At 40.8% G+C, this 22,737-nt stretch overlaps 1 protein-coding gene across 15 annotated transcripts in view; it reads right to left on the bottom strand.

Annotated features, from left to right (window-relative positions):
* Positions 1-22,737, bottom strand: part of PTPRS (protein tyrosine phosphatase receptor type S) — a 332,155-nt gene that overhangs the window by 37,763 nt on the left and 271,655 nt on the right. For 12 of the 15 annotated variants that reach the window (XM_087871720.1, XM_087871557.1, XM_087871358.1 and 9 more), the window contains 6 exons: positions 21,435-21,528; positions 20,147-20,362; positions 15,679-15,836; positions 14,927-14,938; positions 14,232-14,344; positions 8,445-8,492 (listed from right to left, as the gene is read on the bottom strand). In XM_087871720.1, the coding sequence (XP_087727846.1) occupies positions 8,445-8,492; positions 14,232-14,344; positions 14,927-14,938; positions 15,679-15,836; positions 20,147-20,362; positions 21,435-21,528 (641 nt within the window). The remainder of the gene's footprint in view (positions 1-8,444; positions 8,493-14,231; positions 14,345-14,926; positions 14,939-15,678; positions 15,837-20,146; positions 20,363-21,434; positions 21,529-22,737) is intronic. The other 3 variants (XM_087871781.1, XM_087871615.1, XM_087871582.1) reach the window with 1 other exon arrangement.

The raw sequence follows: 22,737 nt of genomic DNA on the forward strand, positions 1-22,737 counted from the left end.
CTAGGGTTTTATAAAGCGGTACTAATACTTCACGTGATTTTGATTCTATGCCTCTGTTTATACAACCCAGGATTCTCTTAGCTTTTTTGGCTGCTGCTGCACACGGCTGGCTCAGGTTTAAGAGATCATCTGTTCAGTTCTGGTTTTTAGCAAAACCATCATAAAGTACGTTTATGTAATCATGGGATGCTGTAAACCGCTGTATATATGGTTCAGTTGCTGAGTGCCCAAAGCCGGGGGAGGGCACGAACATAACCCTGATTTTTCAGGTAGGCCGTAATTTTGTTATGGTTGCTAAGCAACCAGTCATAAGGTGAAGAACACCTGTACAATTATTCCTTGACTTACAACATACAAAAATGATTCATAACCATTTTTTCACACTTATGACCATTACAGCATCCCCATGATCACATGATCTGAATTCAGACGCTTGGCAACTGGCTCGTATTTATGACGGCTGCAGTGGCCCAGGCTCACACGATCCCCTTTTGCAACCTTCTGACAAGCCAAATCAATGGGGAAGCCGGATTCACTTAACCATCATCTGACTAACTGAACAACTGCAGTGATTCCCTTAACAACTGTGGCAAGAAAGGTCGTAAAACTGACTTAACCAACGTTTCTGTTACCAACAGAAATTTTGGGCTCAATTGTGGTCATAAGTCGAGGACTACCTGTATTTTGATGGGAAATCATCAGGAAATCTCTCAACTGAAGGCTGCTCTAGTCAAAAACATCCCTTGAAGAAGCTAAGGTATTTCTGTTCGGATGCCAAAAATACTCAGCGGAATTACACAAAACTAGAGGATATTTTTACTTTTGTACTTCCTCTAGCAACTGAGGGCAGGACAAGAAGCAATGGGTGGAAACTAATCAAGGAGAGAAGCAACCTGGAAGTCAGGAGAAATTTCCTGACAGTTAGAACAGTTAATCAGTGGAACGACTTGCCTCCAGAAGTTGTGTGTGTGCCATCATTGGAGGGTTTTTTAAGAAAAAGATTGGACAGCCACTTGTCTGAAATGGTATAGGATTTCCTGCCTAAGCAGGGGGTTGGACTAGAAGACCTCCAAGGTCCCTTCCAACTCTGTTATTCTATTCTAAGTTAGGGCTGTGCCTATCCTTCTCATTGGGAGCAGTTGTTTCTGGAACAGACAGTGCCTACATGCCTATCTGAGAAGAAGCAGATCTGATAGGTCCCCCTCATTCACCCCAAGGCAGAACCACAGGCTCAAAACTCAGATGACTTTAATCGCTACTCTTCTGGCAGAAGGACTGGCAGTGATTGCGTGGGAAATAAATTAAATGGCCATGCAGTTTATGGGCTGTTGTGCCACTGAATGCAGAAACACAGGGCTCATATTTATCTCCCCACCCACCCTTCTGTTTTTTTCTCCCTCCAAAGTCAAAGCAGCTTTCAGAAAAATCTAGTTATTGGCCAAAAGGCATCTTTTCTGGCTTTGAAAGAAAGATCTTACAGGATAGAGGAGTTCTCTTCTCATCTAGCCTCTCAAATCCCCGAAAAACCTCCTTAATCTTATTACTGCAGAGAATTGAAATACACTCTCGCTTTCCGCCGCCAGGAGTTGGATCATTTGCTGGACAAAATTGGCCAAACATCTGTTCTCCAGACTGAAGTTTTTCTTTGCCAAAGGAGCACAGTCAAAAAAAACCCTTGATGTTGTTTCAGATGGTTTTGCCCCAAACTGAGTTTTCAAGCTGATGCTGAAATAAAAGCTGGGTTTGAAATACAGGTAGTCCTCCACTTACAACAGTTCGCTTAGTGATGGTTCAAAGTTACAATAGAACTGAAAAAAGTGACTTAGGACCTTTTTTCCCCACACATATGACCATTGCAACATCCCCATGGCCACTTGATCAAAATTGGGATGCTTGGCAACTGGTTTATATTTGTGACGGTTGCAGTGTCCCAGAGTCATGTGATCCCCCTCTTTGTGACCTTCTGGCAAGCAAAGTCAACGGGGAAGCCAGATTTAACAAACGTGTTACTAATTTAACAACAACTGTGGCAAGGAAAGTCATAAAATGGGGCAAAACTCACTTAACATTTCTCTGTGTCATATAATATAGGTGGGTACATGCACAATTTTGTATTTATTTTATTCTGTCATGGTTATGTAGTGTATATTGGAGTGGTGACCCTTTGACAGCTGTATGCAATGAAATTTCATTTTGATGTAGGCCGATTAGTGTACATTCAAAGGGACAATAAAGTTTATTGTATTGGATTGCATTGCATTCCTATTCTACAAATGTCTCACTTAGCACCAGAAATTTTGGCCTCAACTGGTTTGAACTGAGGAGGAGGCCTTTCTTTCATTAAATAGCAATAGCAATAGCACTTAAGACTTATATACCGCTTCATAAGTGGTTTCCAGACCTCTCTAAGCGGTTTACAGAGTCAGCCTCTTGCCCCCAACAATCTGGGTCCTCATTTTACCAACCAGGATGGAAGGATGAGTCAACCTTGAGCCTGGTGAGATTCGAACTGCCAAATTGCAGGCAGCCGGCAGTCAGCAGAAGTAGCCTGCAGTACTGCATTCTAACCACTGCGCCACCAGGGCTCTAAAGAAATGGGAAAACGTGAAAAACCCAAGGATGATACAAAACGTTTTGAATTCAAACATCTTGAATTCCCAATTCTCTGTCCCAAGTTTAAAGGCATCTCTCTGAGTCTGAAACAGCTTTGTTTGAAGTCAATTCAGAAATGCCTCACAAATAATCAAACTGCTGTTTGAATTTGGTCACTTGAGGCACAAGTGACCTGGCTCTTAACTATCCGACTTTGAACACGTTATGTGAAGACAAATGAGAAGGCAGTAACGCTGGGAAAGGTGGAAGGGAAGAGACGGATACCTAGCAGCCAGGTGCGTGAACTCCATTACAGTGGCAATGGGAGAACCGTTGGAAGGTCTGATGGATCAAGGTAGAGGACAGACCTTCATGGAAAAAAAATCTATCTATCTATGTAGACTTTTGTCTTCTCTGAGCTTGGTGGTTTTCCTGCAGACATTTCCTTACTCAGCTAGCTAACATCATCACTGTAGCAATGTTGATGTTACTTAGCTGGGCAATGAAACGTCTCCCAAAAAACAACCATGCTCAGAGAGAACCGAGAACTCCACAGTTCAATCCTGAGCTACAAATATTTCCATCTATTGGTTTCTGGAGTCCTTGGTGCTCTCCAAGTTTGGTTGTTTACTTGCAGATGTTGCTCAGGAGCAAATCCCACCTTCGCACTGATGACATTAGTTAGTTTGGTAATAAAACATCTACAAAAAAAGCAGCAAGCTCAGAAAGCACCAAGGACTCCACAGTTCAACCTATCAACCTGTCAAAACCTATCTATGAGGCAACACTGACTTGATGGCACATAACCAATCAATTTGAACTTCATGCAGTGTGTTTCAAATATGAAACAGTTCAGAATTGAAAGATTTGCAGGTAGGGCAACTGGTTTTTCCAGCCAAATCATGTTTTCTGAACGTTTGGCTCTGCTCTCTTGTTTTTTCCATGTATCTTTCTTCTATTCCTAACCTCATTTAACCCATCCATTTTGTCACAATGATTCCTTCATCTGCATCACAACAGCTTATACTATTTTCTGTTGACTTCTGAGCTCCTTGTATTTTCTTGTTCCTTTTCTTCCCACAACATTTAGTTCCTCCGAAACCTCTGCTCTTTGCAAATTCCAAACAAATTTCCAGCAACAAACATGATTAGATAATTTCAATTGGTACTTTACAGATTGGCACCCCACTGGTACCTTCTCCTACAGTGCTTCAATGCTAGGAAAAGAAAAACATCCAATTCTACTATTCTGCAAATCCAGGATACTCCAACTCCAGGTTGGGAAATCCTAGAATCCTAGGGTTCAAAGGGACCTTGGAGGTCTTCCCCTCCAAACCCCTGCGCAAGACATCAGTCCTTATACAGGTTATCCTTGATTTACAGCCATTCGTTTAGTGACTGCTTGAAGTTACGACAGGACTGAAAAAAGTGACTTATGACTGTTTTTCACACTTATGGCATTTGTAGCATCCCCATGATCACATGATCAAAATTTGGACGCTCGGCCACCAGCATGTATTTATGAGGGTCACAGTGTCACAAGGTCATGTGATCCCCTTTTGCAACCTTCCGACAAGAAAAGTCAAGAGGAAAGCCAGATTCACTTAACAACCGTGTTACTAACTTAAAAACTGCAGTGATTCACTTAACAACGGTGGCAACTGAACAAACGGTCATAAGTAGAGAAGTACCTGCATATATTATTAAGTTTATTACATAAGAAGGGCTAAAAAATGAGAAGGGAACTCATCTATTCATCTAGAAATAAGGAGACATTTTCTGACAGTGAGAGCAATCAACCAGTGGAACAGAAGTTGCTTTCGGAAGTTGTGGGGGCTCCATCACTGGAGGCTTTCAAGAAAAGACTAGACTGCCATTTGTCAGAAATGGTGTAGGGTCTCCTGCTTGGGCAGGGTGGGGGTGGGGGGGTTGAACTAGATGATCTACAAGGTCCCTTCCAACTCTATTAACCTGAAATCTGAAAATCTACTTCCATCTCCTGCTCAGTGCAGGAATCATGCAAAGGAGGTGTCCCTTACAGATTTCCTATTGAAAAGATGTCTTCTCTGCAAGGGGTGTTCTCCATTCTCTGGGATTTAATGGATTTCACAGTCTGATGGAAGGAAGGGCAGCCTTCAAATATATCCCGAGGCAGACTCCCACGCTCTAAAGCAAGCTCCTACATTTGACTTACAAATGCCACACAGTGCAACCTCGCAGAATCAACCAAGAGAAATGACTAGTAGCTTGCCAGCATTTTATTAACTCGTGAGAGAGATTGAGATCTTGTTTCAGGAGCTGAACATTTTCTCCTCCTGGGGAAGAAGAGGGCAGAGGTCTAACACACAGAGATGCACACAGGGACACACACACACCGTTCCTTTGGTTCCATGATTTTTTTATTGCTTGGGCCTATCCCAGCAAGTGCTTCAATATCACACTTCAATTACAGTTTCAATAATCCCCTGCTTTTTATGACCCTGTAATCCTTTAATTCAATCAATGCAAGATGTACATTCAATCTATATCAGGGGCATCCAAATCTGGCAACTTTAAGACTTATGGACTTCAATTCCCATAATTCCTAAGCCACCAAATCTTAAGACTTGTGGACTTCAACTCCCAGAATCCCTCACTCAGCCAACCATAAGATTTATGGACTTCAACTCCAAGAATTCCTCAGCCAGCCAACCTTAAGACTTATGGATTTCAATTTATGGCTGGCTGAGGAATTCTGGGAATTGAAGTCCACAAGTCTTAAACTTGCTAAGTTTAGAGAATCCTGATCTATATGAAACATTTTCAGAAGTAGACCAAGCGTTGAGAAGGGGAATTTAATTCATCCTCCACCAATTTCAGAGCTACGCACTAATGGTGTAAGTAAGATTAGCTGGGATGGGGGTGGGAGAATAGCAAAAGCACTTTTCATTCATTCAAGCCACCCAGTCTTATGAATTTGGAAAACACAGCTTTGTGAGGTTCCTAGTACTCTCTGAGCTTGGCTGTTTTCTTGCAGATATTTTATTACCCAACCAAGTAATATCATCAGGGCAAGCCCACTATATATAAACAGAGAGCCAATCTTCCTTCCTTCTGACACTGATGATGTTACCTAGTTGGATAATGTAACATCTGCCAGAAAACAACCAAGCTCAGAGAGCACCAAGGAACACTTCTCAGCAGTTCAACCCTGAGCTATAAATATTCTCTTCTATTGGAAACACAGCTTTGACTACAATTTCATGAGATGATCCTGGGAGACCTTTTTCAATTTCTATTGCCTTTCTCCAAAGAAATATTTACAATGTAGGGATATAACAATACTGATCTACTTTACAAGATTATATGCCAAACTTGCCTTTAAGCTAGATCAGGCAGACAATTGATAAAAGTGAAATATTTTTTCTTTCAAATAGTCTATATTAGAGATGCCTTATTTTTTTAAAAAATCCCCATATTAAATAAAAGCCAAGAAGCTTTTGTTCTAGATAGACAGGCAAAGCTATTAGATTAGGGAGAAGCTTTCTAAATGGAGCTAGTTCAGTTGTTTTTACTTATTTATAAGTAAAATTTTCTCTCCCATGATGGATAATATACAAATCAGGTCCCTAATATATCAGAGAAATATCAAATACAATGCTGCGCAAGAAAGCAATTTCTTGCAAAGCCTTCCTAGCAAAGTGAAATAGAACAAATATTGTTCTATTTCTTTTCCCTGATAAAAGCCTCTCTTGATATGAGTCTTCTGTTTGGAAAAATTCTTTTAAAAAACATGTTTATGTACAAAGAGGCCGATATTACTTTTAGGCAGAATAATGCATGAGCAGAAAAGGCCTCTCTCCCAGCCTGTTTCCTCTAATTCCATCACTGCCTAGGGAGCATAAGATCTTCCGACATCCTTATTTTTGGGCATCCTATAGATAAAACCCCAGGAGCGCACAGAGAAATCTCTGTACCATTTCCATTATTTTTGCAAACTTGCAAAAACCACAAAGCATCTTAAGTATCTGCCAATGTTGGTTTTGTCTGTTGCAAAGTGAGAAAGGTACCCCCATTGTGTGTTTGATAGCGGTACCAATCCTGACAACCTCCTGGCTTTGTTGTTATAACCTATTTTCCATCGTTTACACCCCACCCCAGTGATGGATGGGCCAGGGTCTCTTTTTCAGGGTAGGCATTCTCAACTCATCTCAAGAACTCCTGTTGCCTGTCAGATCCTGAATAGACCACATGGCTGGAGATCTGGGCTCTCACTTGTGAAGATCACAACAACACTACAAAATAATTGTGTGCACTGATGATGTTACCTAGTTTGGGTAACGAAACATTTGCAAGAAAACAACTCAGCTCAGAAAGCACCAAGGACCCCACAGTCCTCACCCTCCTCCTCTCTGCAAACTCCACTCCCTTCTAGCACTGTGATCGTTTGGGTAATGAAATGTCTGCAAGAAAACCACCAAGCTCAGAGAGAACCAAGGAGCCCACAATCCTCCTCCTCTCCACAAACTCTACTCCCTTAGTACTGATGATGTTACCTAGTTTGGGTAATGAACTGTCTGCAAGAAAACCACCAAGCTCAGAGAGAGCACCAAAGACTTCTAAGTGGCAACCCTTTGATGACTGAACTTTGCTCCTGATTCTAAGTTCAGAAGGTTGGGGTGACTCCAACTCCCAGAATTCCTCATTGGCCAACATGGTGATTGTGAAAATTTTGTGAATAGAAATCGAATGTTTAGAGCTACCTATCTCCATGCTCCAAGACTAAACTGCAAGGCACATGCAACAAACTGGCATCATAATTCTCCAGAACCCATCTGCCTATCTTTACACTGTATCTAATCCATGCCTCTGGCTTTTTTCATCAGTGGAAATCCCTACAGGCCAATACAAATTCAGAGAAATAAAACTAAGTCTATCGTTATTTTTCTTTTCTTTTCCAGGTGAAGGTATCTATGAAGGGCGGCATTATCATACATTAATCCTTCTAGCTGAGTTTTGATCTAACTTGTTTGCTGGCTTTGCAGAATACGTAGAACCATAAACAGGCTAAATTTTATATTTACCGACAAAGAAATAAAGGGAGATTAGTATAGATCTATTTCAAGCTATTTAGCTCTCGTCAGCTAGCCATACCCTTCCTGGAAGCAGTATGTTCCGTCCCATATTTGGGTAGAACAGGTTGCCCTGATAAAAAACACTTCATAAACAGGTTAGCTTTGCACAACTTGCTAAACCCCCCCCCACACCCCTCCCAAAACAAAACAAAACCTAACCAAAATTAACATTAGACAAGTTTTACAGTGTTGTATGAATGCCACTACTACCTTTAACAGTCCTGGTAAAGAGTGTTGTGTAAACATAACCAATGTGTATGAAATAAGTAAGGAAGGGAAGGCTACCAAGTAGGTGTGGCTTCCAAAATCTAAATCTGGCATGCTGATAAAAGATGAAGGCAGAATTTCCTAGTACTTCCAGCCCTGAACTTCTTTATAAAAAGAAAGCATTATTCTATCGATGTTCCTCTATGAGCCCGGACTTAATAGCATTTTAATAGACATATATAAGCACACACCAAGATTCAGACACAAATCTGGCTCTGGTTGTTTTGCAAAAGGCCTTTTGGCTTGAAAACTGTAAAACTGGAAGCACAATTAGACAAAACAAATGGCGCAAGACGCAGACAGGGAATGGCAGAAGAAACAGGCGCGGAGAAGGAAAGAAAGAGAGAGGAAAAAACAAAAATGCCAGGGCAGGAACAGCAACAGAAGATAAGCCAAATTTTTCAGGGGGTGGATGGAAAAGGAATATACAACCAATGAAACAGAGAGGAACGAAAACACACAGGAACTAACTTTCAAGGTCAAGCTCAGGGTCACTGAGAGGACTGCTGAGGCCAGAATCTGCAGAAAACAGTAAAACAAAAAGAAAAACAAAAAAATATATATACACTTGTATAAAAGAAATGCTACTCAACCAAGAAAAAAAAAAAAACCAAAACCAACAACAGTAACAAAAAAAGGCAACACAAAATATAAGAGGAAATGAAAGGATCTTTTTTTTCTTTTTTCCTTTTTTTCTGGGAATAGGACGGCATGCGGGAAATGTTTTTTTCCTTGTTTTCTTCGAGGCTGATGTTTTATGTGCTTGATGCATTCCTAGCGCAATGGTATCAGGTCTTTTTAATAAACATGAGGATGTTTGTATTTATATCTGGTTATTAAAATAGAGAGACATTGAGCAAACAACCTTGGAAGGCAATTTCCCCATCCTTCTCGCCTATCTCCCCCACAACAGTCAGAATGTGCTGAGGTGTTTTTTTATATATATATACTTTTAAGATAGATTTGCTTTAGAAAGGTACGCTTTGTGCCCACATTCTGAGACAGAGAAGCTGATGGAGTATCCTTATTTTCATATATGAATATTATGCACAAATACAGACAGAAATATATGTATATATACACAGTATACCACATATGTATGCAAGTGAGAACTATGCATGTTAAAAAAAAAAAACCCAGACTCTCACAGAATAACTGAAAACAAAGACAAAGCCAATAGAAAGGTTATGCAAATATTTACTGAAAACATCAAAAACAATTGGAAGACACGTAAATGAAACATACAAATAAAAATGGTGGATTCTATTGTGCTCCAGAATTAGCACTAAGTTGCAACACCATTTTCATTTGGAAGAGGATATGCTCCAATTAATTCAATGGAATTTCAATCGATACATATAGGATTGTACTGTAAAAGTCCTTTACATATGATGCTTGGGACCAGTTTTTAAGAGTCATGCAAGATGTTACTACTTTTCCTAATTTAAAATAAATAAAATAAAAACTTGTCTTCTCGCTGTTAGTCCAAAGTTTGTAGATTTATCCTACCTCTTAAGACTCCAAAAGACCTTTATTGTGCAGTCATTCTGCTTTGTTATGAAAATTCCTGCTGCTTCCTTTATTCTTATTTTTTGCTAAAGCCTGACTCTCTCTCTGCATTAGCGTCCAAGATGGCTAAAGCAATTCAGAATATAAAACAAACGAATCAATATGATTAAAATAAAACTGACAGAGTTAACATCTGTGAATTCCTTTTGACTTGCTTCAATCTTCTCGCCCAAATCAAAAACAAACAAAAATCCTTAACACACCTTTAAAGGTAGTGTTCGGGACTGCTCATCTGGACATTGTGTGTAACAACCACAATCAAAAACTGCCCCCCTAGCAACACAGGCTTCCTTCCAAACCTCTGCATCGCTTCTTTTTTTCCTCCAGCCTTGAAATTTGGACTGCAAAATTCAGAGCTTAAAGTTTGTGCTACACAGGTGGGTGGCTTTTTTTTTTAACAAAGCTGGGCTATTTTTCTAAACAGAGAGAAGGAGAGAGAGAGAGGATACATACAGGTAGTTCTTGACTTACAACACTTCATTTTGCAACCGTCTGAAGTTACAACGGGATTGAAAAAAGTGACTTACTACTGGTTCTTGCAATTAAGATCGTTGCAGCACCCCTGCGGTTATGTGATCAAAATTTCGACACTTGGCAACCGGCATGTATTTATAACGGTTGCAGAATCCCAGGGTCATGTCATCACCGTTTATGGCCTTCCCAGCCAGCGTCTGACAAGCAAAGTTGATGGGGGAAAGACAGGACCCCTTAACAACTACAATGATTCATTTAACAACTGTGGCAAAAACAAAAGATTGTAAAATCAGGTGCGACTCACTTAACAACCACTCTGCGTAGCAATGGAAAATCTGCCATAGTGGCAAATATCTGTAGCTCGGGCGTAGGGCAAGGGTGAAGGTTCTTTCTCTGAGCTTGTGGGTTGGTTTCTGAGGATTTCGTTACCGGGATAGGAAACATCTTCAGCGGAGTTTGCGGAATGTCTGTGTCGGTGTTCTTCTGCTTAGAAGGTCTTTGTGTGGTCAGTGGGTCTTGTGATGGGTCAGGTGTGGCCGTGTCAAGTGAGGGTCTTGTGATGGGCAGGCCATGTCAGGTGAGGGTCACTGGGAGGTGAACTGCTGGTGGGGTGGGGGGGCTTGTGTGGGTCGGTTGAGGGTTGGTGCCGTCTCTGGTTGGCTGAGGTTGATTTGGATTCTGGGGGATTCGTAGGCTGGTTTTAGATCACTGTGTCTGTTGATGGACTTGCTTGTGGAGTGCCAGGCTTTGATGAACTCGTGAGCATGACGGGGGTGGTGGTAGCGTGACCGCCATGCTCACGAGTTTATTTTTGTGTTGCTCCAATTGAACTGGCGCTATTTGGTGTCGGTGTGAGTAGAGATGAAGGATTTGGGATCGTAGCCTATGGAAATTCTGGTGCCAATTGTGGTCGTAAGTCAAGGATTACCTATGCCTCCCTTTCACCTAGCCAGATAGGCTCTCAGGAAAAAATACAGAACTAATTTCCCCCCAGATTCAACTAATCAAGAATATATTGGCAAAAATGTGTTCAATTTTCCTGAACCATACTGAAAATTTTGAATGGTTTCTCTCCACCTCCAGAGAGGGGATAAAAGGGATAAAGCAAAGAAAGGGAGATAAAATAGTTTGGAGATAATTGAGCACCTTGATCAAGGAGGTGCCATGGATGATAACTAGACCACAGCAACTGCCACTTAACAATCTTCAGAAGACCCCACCCAAAGAGATAAAATTAGGAGTTTTAAGCATTTGGGTTTAAGGTCCAGTTATAAGATTTGCGGCAGCAAAAAAGCATCTGCTCACAAACTGAGTCCCAGTTTGCTTTGTACCAAATTTATTAAATGATATTTAGTTCAGATTAAAAAAGATGTAGTCACCCAAATGATATTTTTGAAATATTAAAATAATGTTATTCTTTACTCATGATTATTCTAATCCTGCTGTAAAGAAAGTGGAATTCTCCTTTGCAAACATGAACTTATGGTGCTTCGTCTCCAGGTATTTGGGCACTGGGCTTTAAGTTCTGCCACAGAAAGAGAGACACTTTTACCTCCCTCCTGGCACCTGAGTTTTAGGCAAACTCTGCTTACATACCTGTGAATATTTGTTTGCCATCCAAAGTCCCAAAAACAATACAAATGAATAAACCTACAGCTGAGCTCTTGCATTTCGCCTCTCACTCTGGATAGCCAAAACCAAAAATTAATCATCTTCCATGGTAGCCCCAGACCAACATCCTTTTGCCTAGATTTCAGTTCCTAATCTAGAAATGTCCATTAAAAAAATAGAAGGGGCAGGGAAGGGAGGGGAAAAAAGAGAAAGAAGAGAAAGTTAAGTGTGAAACCCCAGAGGCTCTATTTTACACTGGCAGGGGGGGTATTCAGGAAGGCACCGTTTTGCAACCAGTGGCTGTGGAATAACTTTCCCTCAGAGAGGGATAGATCAGCTGCAAAAGAGATGCTCTTGCAGCGTTTACGGTCTTGAAGGACAAAGGAGCTCCGACTTTTTGACGTCATGCTGGGGAGTGGAAAAGCAAAACAAAGGGATTGTTTGCAGCTTCGTTGGGCACAAGCTGGATGAGCTGCTGTGTCAGGCTGCCAGGAGTCAAAAGAAGCAGTTTGGGAAAGAATGCCAGGCTCTGGGAAAAGATCTGGTGATACCTGGATTGCAGTGGTACGACGGCTTTGCTGACTGTGGTTATGCCGTGTTGTGCTTTATCATCTAACCATAAACCTCTAACATTGCCTTGGCTTGAATTTCCACTTGTGAGGAAGGAAGGAGGGAGGGAGGGAAGGAAGGAAGGAAGGAAGGAAGGAAGGAAGGAAGGAGGGAGGGAGGGAGGGAGGGAAGGAAGGAAGGAAGGAAGGAAGGAGGGAAGGAAGGAAGGAAGGAAGGAAGGAGGGAGGGAGGGAGGGAAGGAAGGAAGGAAGGAAGGAGGGAAGGAAAAAATACAAGGCAGGAAGGAACAAAGAAAGGAAGGATATATAGATAGAAGAAAGAGGGAGGGATGGAAGAAGGAATGAAACAGAAGAAAGGGAGGGAGGGAGAGAGGGAGGGAGGAAGAAAAAGAAAGATACAAGGAAGGAACAAAGGAAGGAAGGATATATAGACAGAAGAAAGTGGGAAGGAGGGAAGAAGGAATGAAACAGAAAAAAGGGAGAGAGCGAGGGAGGAAGGGAGGAAACGCTTCCTTTGCAAAGGGGGAGTGAAGGCATGGTCCCAAAACAGGAGGCAGCTTTGTTTTGAAACCAGAACCAAACACTGTGCTCCAAAAATGAGATGAGAACACTTGGGTTATTTGCAGTTTCAGCCAAAATGGCAACTGCGTAGGCTGGTTTCCCTGCCCTCCTTCCTTCAATGGAATCCAGGGGAGCCTATCCCACCAGTCCAATCCAGTCACAGCTGTCTCTTGGCATATTAGGATCTTCCTCTTTTTCCCCTAGTAGTCCCTGCCCTAAACTATTTGTGCCTGGAACTACACTGCCCATCTTCTTCCAAGTCACCAGTCCACACACTACTACTTGCGACCAGCTGTTTGTGTGGAATATCCTGGACATCACATTTATTTTATGCAGATGTGCAAAGAAGCAGTTCCTCTTCCATCAATGCAAAAGTGGAAAAGCTGCTTCTCCCATGGTGTCCACAGCAGTTTCGTGAAATGTTATACAGATCGTCCTCGACTTACAACCATTCATTTAGTGACCATTTGAAGTTACGCTGGCACAGAAAAAAATGACTTTTGACTGTTTTGCACACAGTTGCAGTGTCCCCATGGTCACATGATCAAAATTCGGGTACTCGGCCACGGCATGTATGTGGGACAGTTGCAGCATCCCGGGGTCACATGATCACCATTTGTGACCTTCCCAGCTGGCTTCTGGAAAGCAAAGTCCATGGGAGACACCGGATTCACTTAATGACCATATGATTTCCTTAACAACTACAGCGATTCCCTTAACAACTGTAGCAAAGAAAAAAAAAAAAGGCTGTAAAATGGGAGAAAAACTCACTTAAATACTGCCTTGCTTAGCAACAGAAATTTTGGATTCAACTGTGGTCGTAAATCGAGGACTACCTGTGGTGAAAAAAATATTATAAGAAGCATTCCCCCTTTTTCCTCGTTCACATAACAATGTGCAAGTAAGAAAGCTTCTTATAAAATCCTTTCCAGCTGCAGGTTTTGTTTTATTTTTTTTTAAAAAAAGACTACTTGTGTTAAAAATGAGTTAAACGCTTTTTAAGAGGGCCACCATTTTAAATCAATTGAAACGGGCATTGTATTAGTTAATCACCTAAGCTCCTTCTCTGCTAAGCAAAGGTAAATTCTCTCTATTCTACCAATCAAATTCTCTCTATTCCACTGAGCAACGTCACAAAAGATTGTGCAAATTTCACCACCTAGTCTAATTTATTCAGCACAAAGAAAATAATGAAGAATTATGGTGGTCCATTTACCCACCAAAAGCCTCATCCAGCTATTTCAGATTTTTTCAAGCACGTCCTAAATAAAATGGACTGAGATTTTGCTTGTTAGTCGGTTGGTTTACGTGAAGAGCACGTCGTCTAGAAACTGAATTATACCACCGATATCTCACCGGATATACAATTACACATGCGTGTGTCTTTGCGAACAGAACTTCGCCAGGGCATGAAGTGGTGTCAGAAGCATGCAGCCGTCCAGGAAAAGAGGGAGGGTGGCATGAAGCTGGTTACCTGGCGTCTGGAAGTTGATGCGCCTCATCTCCACGGGGTCTTTGGGGTGATGAGGGGTGATCTCAGCGTTATTCAGTAAGCACTTGATCCGGGGCTCGGAGTCTTTGCGTTTGCTGGAGGGAGAAAACAGGAGGAGGCAGGAAAGAAGCCGATGGGTCAAGAGAAGGGGGATCAAGTCCCAACAACTATCGCACACAGCTGGAATCTGCAGTGTTTAATCGGGCAAACGATGCTCGACTTTAGACAAATAAATACTTGTGACCTTTTTTGAATGAATAATCATTGAACGTCCAGTAGCAGGGGGAATGATATATTAAAACTAAGAACTGTGCTGAGCACCAGAAAATTAAGTCTTTTCAGTACAATTAGTCCTCAATTTAACACCATAATAGAGGCATAAAATGAATCAAATTTGGAAGCCAGGAGGTTAAGCTCGGTAGTACAGATTCAAGGAGTGCTGTCAGTTGCCTCAGCCCTCCTTCTGGCAATTATCTTTATTTATCTTTAATTGTCCTCTGTCTATTTCAGAATTAAAATTGGTTTGTAGTTGTACTGCCGGCGATAGGCCAGTAAGCTAAAAGGGCTTGTCTCTTCCACTTTATTTTCTCCAGTTTTCAGAGGTATTCCTGATTTTCAACTGCATCAAAAGAGACAGTAAGCATTTAAAACAGAAAAAAAAAAAAAAACCCTCTTACCTGTCTGGCTTGCTGTCCAGGGACGCACAAAAAGAGAGTGAGGGGAAAAAAAAAAGATAATATGAGATAGTAGCTGGGAGATTCTCAGTTATCCTTAAGCCTTCTAATAGCTCAGGAACCTTCCCAGTTCAAAGCTGATGATCACTTTTGGAAGTTCAGCCTCCTAGGTATATTTCTGGTCGACATCAGTTGTCCTCCACTAGATGTCTTCCAGACATTTGGGGTTAGACTCTCTCCTTCTTCCCCCCTCCCCCTCCTTTAGCTATCATGTCTGGAGCACACCAGGTTGGAAATGTCTGAGTTTAAAGTAAGGGTTTATATATATTTATATATCCCCATTTATTATTTTTATAAATAACTTAAGGTGGCAGACATACCGAATATGCCTTCTTCCTCCTATTCCCCCAACAACAACAACCCTGTGAGGTGGGCTGGACTGAGAGAGGGACCTGGCCAAAGACACCCAGATGGCTTTGATGTCTAAGGCGGGAATATAACTCAACATATCCTGGTGCTTGGCCCAAAGTCACCCAACTGGCTTTCATGGCTAAGGCTGAACTAGAACTCACTGTCTCCTGGTGATTGGCCTGTACCTTAACCACTTAACCAAATTGGGTCTCGGGGTTAGATTATTTTGCCCAAGGAGACACAGTCCTTCAAGGGAAAAAAATCTGCTTTAAAAAGAAAAAAGGAATAGCCCTGCCCATGGAAGAGGATCCTCTCAAACCAAAGAAATGAACACTCCCACTTACTTCTTGTACAGGAGGATTGCAATAACAATGCAGATAATAAAGACTACAGCTAAAACTGGTCCAATCACCCAGATCAGCCCCTCCTCTCCTTCAATCTTGGGCTGGGGATCAGAGCTGTCCATCTGGATGGGATCAGAGAAGGGACTGGCAGCGTACACCTGAAACAGAAATCAAGGACAACAAGCGTGTAAAGCAGAGGTGAGAAACTATGGCCCCTTTATGAATGAATTCTTTTTTTTCCCCATTTTTTTTATTTTATACCGTTTATATATATCAATGGGTGAATGGTGTGATACCTGGGTATCATACATCTCAATACAAATAAACATAATATTATTACTACTAATTATTACATTTCATTTTCATTATTTTATTTTACAAGTATAAAGATATGTGTAAACATTATTTTATAATGTTTACATGTATCTTTTACACATGTGTGTACACACGTGTGTATATACACACACACACAATTATTCCCCTTATTTCTATCTCTCTTAACTTTTTTCTTTCCCATATAGCTATAATATTCAAAGACGTGTTTTTTTAATTCATATTTCCCTTAATTAGCTCTTCACATCAATTTATATCAAAATTTCATCCTTCATTCTTTCATTATTCAATGTCTCAGGATATACTTCTAGTACCAATCACAATCATTTATACATTTAAAGTACATATACTCATGTTCTTTCCAATCCTTCAATCCATATAATTCTACTGTTAATACACATGTTTACATTAAAATATATTCTTTCATTATCTAATCAGCCACTGTTTAATTCTAGTATTTCACTGCTAGTCATATTTTTATGCAAGTTTAATAATACCGTCATTCAAAATCTAATTTTCCATTTGTTGCTTAGTTCTTATTCCCCTATCTCACTTTTCATATCTGTTTATATTAAAATATTATCCTAATATTTATTACATTATATATAAAATAATTATCCAACCTATATAATTCTAATTCTAATCCCCCCCGCTTTATCCGTCACCTCTTACCTGAATCCGAACTTTTGATCTTATTTTCTTTTTGGCTTGCCGCCCATATTCTTCTTTTAAATCTTCTATATTCTGACTATGCAATTTAACTTTTTCTCCCCTCTCTACCCTTTCCCAATGTCTAGTTTCAGAACTATTTGTTTCAAGCCCCATCTCTTTTCCCCAGTTCTCTTCCTGCTTCTCCCATTCCCTTTTTAAAGTCTTTTACAATATTTTCCTCCTGCTTTAGTCCCTTAATCACTATTAATTTTAGTAATATTTCCTCCTTGTTGTCTTCTTCTTGCTGGTTTCTCAGTTCTGCTTTCCCCTCCATTCGTTCTGATGGCTCCATTCTTTCTTCGTTATCCTGGTCTTTGCCCATTATCCCTTATATATTTCCCATGGACTATACCCATGATGGCGAACCTATGGCATGCGTGCGACAGGCGGCACGCAGAGCCATCTCTGCGGGCACGTAAGCCTTCACCCTAGGTCAGCTCCACCGCGCAGCCGGCCAGCTGATTTTTGGCTGGCCCCGCCCATGCCGCCCATGCCAGAAGTCTCCACACGGTCCGTTTTGGATGCCAGATAAGTACAGGGCTTGTGCGGAGGCAGTGAGAGGGCGAAAAATAGGCCTCCCGGAAGTACCGGAAATGGGCCGTTTCCGGCCTCCGGAGGGCCTCCAGAGGGCCGAGGGAGGCCATTTTCTCCCTCTCAGAGTCTCCAGGAAAGCCTCAGGAGCCTGGGGAGGGCAAAAAACGGACCTACCACATGTACCAGAAGTATGGAAACGAGTCGTTTCCAGACTCTGGAGGCTTCAGGAAGGCCTGCTAGGCCCAAAATGGGGTGCGGGGTGGGGTCACACATGCAGGCATGAGGGGGCGAGGGAGCAGTCGCACATGCATGCGCAGAGGGGGGGCAGTGCAGGGGGTTGCGCGTGTATGTGCAGGGGAGCGGGGTGCACTGGGGGAATTGCATTATGGGTGTGGGAACGCGTGCTTTTGGCACCCGAGGAAAAAAAGGTTAGCCATCACTGGTCTATATGGTCAATTATTTCCTTGATGCTTTGAAACTGTTCCACTTCGTTTAGCTTCCCCTCATTTCCGTCTTGCATTATGTCTGTATTTAATAGGTCTCTGGCCAGTTGTCCAGGAATCATTGATTCAAAACAAACTTTCAAATCACAATTTTAAGTGTCTTATCAATAATCAGTCCAATCAATTTGAATACAATAGAGGATTATCCACGCCTCTTCAAGTCACTTTAATATATTCAGTAATATTCAGGAGTCTCTTAACTGAAGTTCTTATTTGATATTCAAATCTCTAGTGGTTTTAGAGTAGATACATGTCCAGCACATATTTTCAGTCTTTTTAAATGATTATTTTCAAGTTTGCATAGCTCCCCTTTCATCAGCAGATGGCGCTCTCGCTTCAGTCTGCTTCAGCCTCTCTGTAATGTTGTTGACAAGTCTGGTTTCAATTATTTTAAATTGTTAATCCAGTAAGTAAGCAATATTAATAAAGAAGAATTTGAGACTATAATTCCAGCATTTTTAGAAAATCCTCTTAATACCACGTCTTTTAACTTTGAGAATCCAAATTTCTATTTATTTTAAAAAATTATTATTTTTTTTTCTTAAATCCTCCGGTATTTTTTCCAAGTGCTTGTTCGCCCTTCGACAAATAGTTCTAAATATGCTTTCCCCTTGGATTTCTTACACCATTCACTTTCTCCACTCCTGCACTGTCTTAGGTGTTCAGACTGTCCCCAGCTTCATGGCAGCCATTTTTGCTGCCGCTGCTCCTCATCTTCAGATGAGGAGGCTTTCCTAGTCAGGGAGGAGAGATGCAGCTCTCCTCGACCTGCCAGGTGGTCCCCCTTTACTTCACCACCCCTCCAGCATGGCTACGGCTCTGATTGGAGCCCTCCGATGAGGGGAGTTCAGAATGGGGCTGTGGAGTTTGCGGTCCTCGCTTCCGATAGCACCAGAAGTACAGCCGGAAGTTCTATTAATGAATTCCTGAGCATAGATGGCTCAGGAATTCTGGGAGTTGAAGTCCACAAGTCATAAAAGGGCCATAGTTCCCATCACTGCTGTAAAGGAGGATTTCCCTTTGTCTTCTCATTGGGGAAAGGTAGTTAAGGGGTAGAAACAAAGACGTGAAACCGACAGTTCTGACTCAGATCAGCAAACGTGAGTGAAAACCCACATCAAAAACTGTAATCTGGCATTGTAGCTGAGATATAGAGTGCAAGTATCCTTGACTTACAACAGTTCATTTAGTGACCGTTCAAAGTTACAACAGCACTGAAAAAAATGACTTAGGACCAGTTTTCACTCTTACGACCATTGTAGCATCTCAATGGTCATGTGATTGAAATTTAGATGCTTGGTAATTGACTCATATTTATGACGGTTGCAGTGTTCCGACGTCATGTTATCCCCTTTTACGACCTTCTGAAGAGCAAGAGTCAAGGGGGAACCCGGATTCACTTAACAACAGTTTGACTAATTTAACAACTACAGTGATTCACTTAATAACTATGACAAGAAAGGTTGTAAAATTGGGCAAACTCACTTAACAAATGTTTCATTTAGCAACATGAATTTTGGGCTCAACTGTGATTGTACGTCGAGGACTACCTGTAACTGATTTAAGTTAGCTAGTTGAGATGTGCAAAATTCAGTGATTGGGGAAGGAAAGGTTCCAAAATTCTCCAGAATCAATTCTCCCAGTGCAATTTATGAGTTTCCCAAAGGAAATCCTCTGAACCAGGACTTTTTCAAGAGGTTCTGGATTCATTTCAGATATAGCAAGCATTTCCTGGGGCCAGTTCACCCCTGAAATGGTAAGTTTTGCACATCCTTGCTGGTTATTAAACTGACTCGTTTCTGAGATTGCATATAATTAGACAAAACCGCTAGGCCTGTGTAAAGTGCTAAGCAAAAAGGAAAAAAAAAACCCCAAACCACAAGGTTAACGTTAAATAAATTCAGCCTGCTGGAGTAAATACAGTTTCTACATTTTTAATTGACCTGCCCGAATGGGTGGTGTGATCTTAGTAGGTAGGACAGCTGCCTTCAAATTTAATTTAGCCTTTTATGCTCTTGCTCTATTATTGCAGTGTTGGAGAAATTTCGATGCACGTCATTTTTTATTTTTGTACTTTATGCTGCTTATTACTTTTCTACGTTTGGGCTTTATGGATATTGACTTTTAATGCTTTGTAAGATATTCATTGTAAGAAATCATACCATCTTATCGCTTTCCACTGCTCCTCAAAATATTTTTTGGCTGTTTTTATTCGGAGCACGGTAAATTAATATCATTCAGACAAAAGTGATAAAAACACAGAAGAGGACCCATCACAACATGAAGCTTGTTTGTTTCTGATCTCCACTGAAAGGAGATTGATGTTAACCCACTCAGGTTCTTAAAGGGGCCCTAAGAATTAGTAGGGAGACGCAAAAGGAACTCACAGCTTCATTGGTCTGCAGAACGGCCAAAACGAAAATGACATATTTCTGTCCGGCCTCCAGGGCTTTATTTTCGAAGTTGTCGTAGCGTTTCATATCCCCAAGGAGGAAGAAAGGGGGCAGGATGTGGAAACGGGCTGTGATGTACGCTTTGTGGGGATCCAGCTGACGGGAATGGCGGAGGCTTCGCCGTTGCAGCCTTGAGATCTGCTGAATTAGCTGGAAAAGGAAAAGGCGGATATCTAGCTGAGCCAAGATGGTTAAGTATTAACATAAATAAATAAAAGCAGTCCTTGAATTATGACTATTCATTTAGCAACCATTCAAACTTACAACAAGCACTGAAAAAGACAACTGACAACCAAACCTTGCGTTTACAATCACTGCAGCATCTCCAAGATCACCAGATCAAAATTTGGGTGCTTGGCAACATGTATGTATTTATAATGGCTGCAGTGTCCCGGGGGGTCATGTGACCATCATTTGCGACCTTCTCAGCCAGCTTCTGACAAGTAAAGTCAATGAGGAAAACTGGATTCACTTAATGGCAGCATGATTCATTGAACTGCAGTGATTTGTTTAATTTTAGATGACTGCTTCTGTCATCTTATATTTGTAAATGTAACTTAGACCAGAGGTCCTCAACCTTGGCAACTTTGTGGACTTCAACTCCCAGAATTCTTTAGCCAGCCAAGTGGACATCCACAAATCTTAAAGTTGCCAAAGTTGGAGACCCCTGACTTAGATGATAACTTTTGAACCCATTACAGTTCCAATATCAGTTATGCCACCTAGCTCACCATGGATTGATTGATTGATTGATTGATTGATTGATTGATTCGATTTATATGCCGCCCTTCTCCGGAAACTCAGGGCGGCTTACAATGCATTAAGCAATAGCCTTTATACTTTTGTATATACCTGCTTAGTAGGGCTTTCGGCCCCCCCAAGCGGTGTTCTTCAGCTTATTGCCCCCACAATCCGGATCCTCATTTTACCTACCTCGAAAGGATGGAAGTCAACCTTGAGCCTGGTGAGATTTGAACTTGCAGTAATTGCAGGCAGCTGGTGATACTTAACAGCGCTTTAGTCTGCTGCGCCACCAAGGCTCTAATTTGTTAATTAGAAGGCTCTCTGTAGGGTTCATTGTCAAATACTCCCCCCCTCCCCCAGTGAAGATACGGTATATAACATCTACAGCATTCCCAGGATCTACTAAGGAAATTACAAGTTCAAAAAATGAAACAAGATGAAATCTCTTAGGACTTTTTCATGGCAAATCCTCACTTACCTCTTCTAAATCCATTTCTTCCGGACTATTGTATAAATTTTGGAATTGGCCACTTTTAGTTTTCTTCAAGGGCACCACCACAATGTAATATGCTCTGATAATCAAAAGAAGAAAGAGAAACAGGCCAGAGAATATATTAAAAGAGAAAATGAAGGAGAAGAGCTAATCTAGATGGGAAATGTGATTAATGGAGGTAAGACTCAAAGCAGGAAGCATATATTGGGCTGTCTCACCAATGGTGAAAAATAATTGTCTCCTAACTCAATGACTGTGGGATCTAGTTTACAAAATTCCCACAAGATTTCTAGTTAATCCTAGAAAGGTTTCCTCTGGCATTTTATTTCTTTTTTTTTATAATACAAAAGTTTTTTATTTTTATAATCAAACATACAAACAATACATAATCAGTCATTGAATATATCATCTAATACATCTTTTATATCTTCTTCTTCTTACTTCTCTATTAATACATTTGCCTTTCTTTTTATTTTATTAAAAATCATAAAACAATTTTATCCCCAGCACCTCTCAACCTCCCCTCCCCTCACCCACCCATCCCCGACTTCCCAGGGCAAAAACAGGATATAACATTTAGCAAACCTAAGCTAACATATACTAACTTACTATTAAATTCAAAAATCCCTCCGACTCTTTAACTCCCCTTTTAAAATTCTTCAATATTCAGTAACATCAAACATAAACATTTAATTATATATGCCTTTTAAAAGTTCTATAATCTCAAGTTAAACATTTTAAAATATCTTAATACTTTCTCATGTTTCAGTAAGACATTCTTCATAATCTAAATTTCAGACTTTTGAAAAAAAAACAAAAAACTATCCATTAAGTTTTAGGTTAACCATTTTAGAGCTGCAATACATTTCAAAAAGCTATCCAACTTTAATTAAACCTTTTGTTTCAATAAAGCATTGTTCAAAGATAACCCTAAAACTATTACATAGATTCCAAAACTTTAAAAAAGCTACCCCTTAAATTTTTGATTGACTCTTTTAATACCTCAGTAACTCTTAAAGAGCTATCCATTTTTAGTTAAACATTTTAATTAGACAGCAATAGTCTTCCAAATATCCCTTCAAAAAGTTAACCTTGCATTCTTCCTTTCTTTCTGTATTTTTTCCAGTCCTTCTTCTTCATTAACACTTTCTTCTTCGGTATTGCTCGTCCCCCTGCTTTTATTTTCAAAAATGGCATTTTATTTCAATAAACAACACGTTTTAGGTTGTTCAGGCAGCAAAACCAGCATGGGACAACTTGCCACAGCCAACTCACCATGGCCAACTCG

This window comes from Pantherophis guttatus, chromosome 1, assembly GCF_059756535.1.
Source record: "Pantherophis guttatus breed Tessera chromosome 1, ASM5975653v1, whole genome shotgun sequence".
In the NCBI taxonomy this organism is placed as follows: domain Eukaryota; kingdom Metazoa; phylum Chordata; class Lepidosauria; order Squamata; family Colubridae; genus Pantherophis; species Pantherophis guttatus.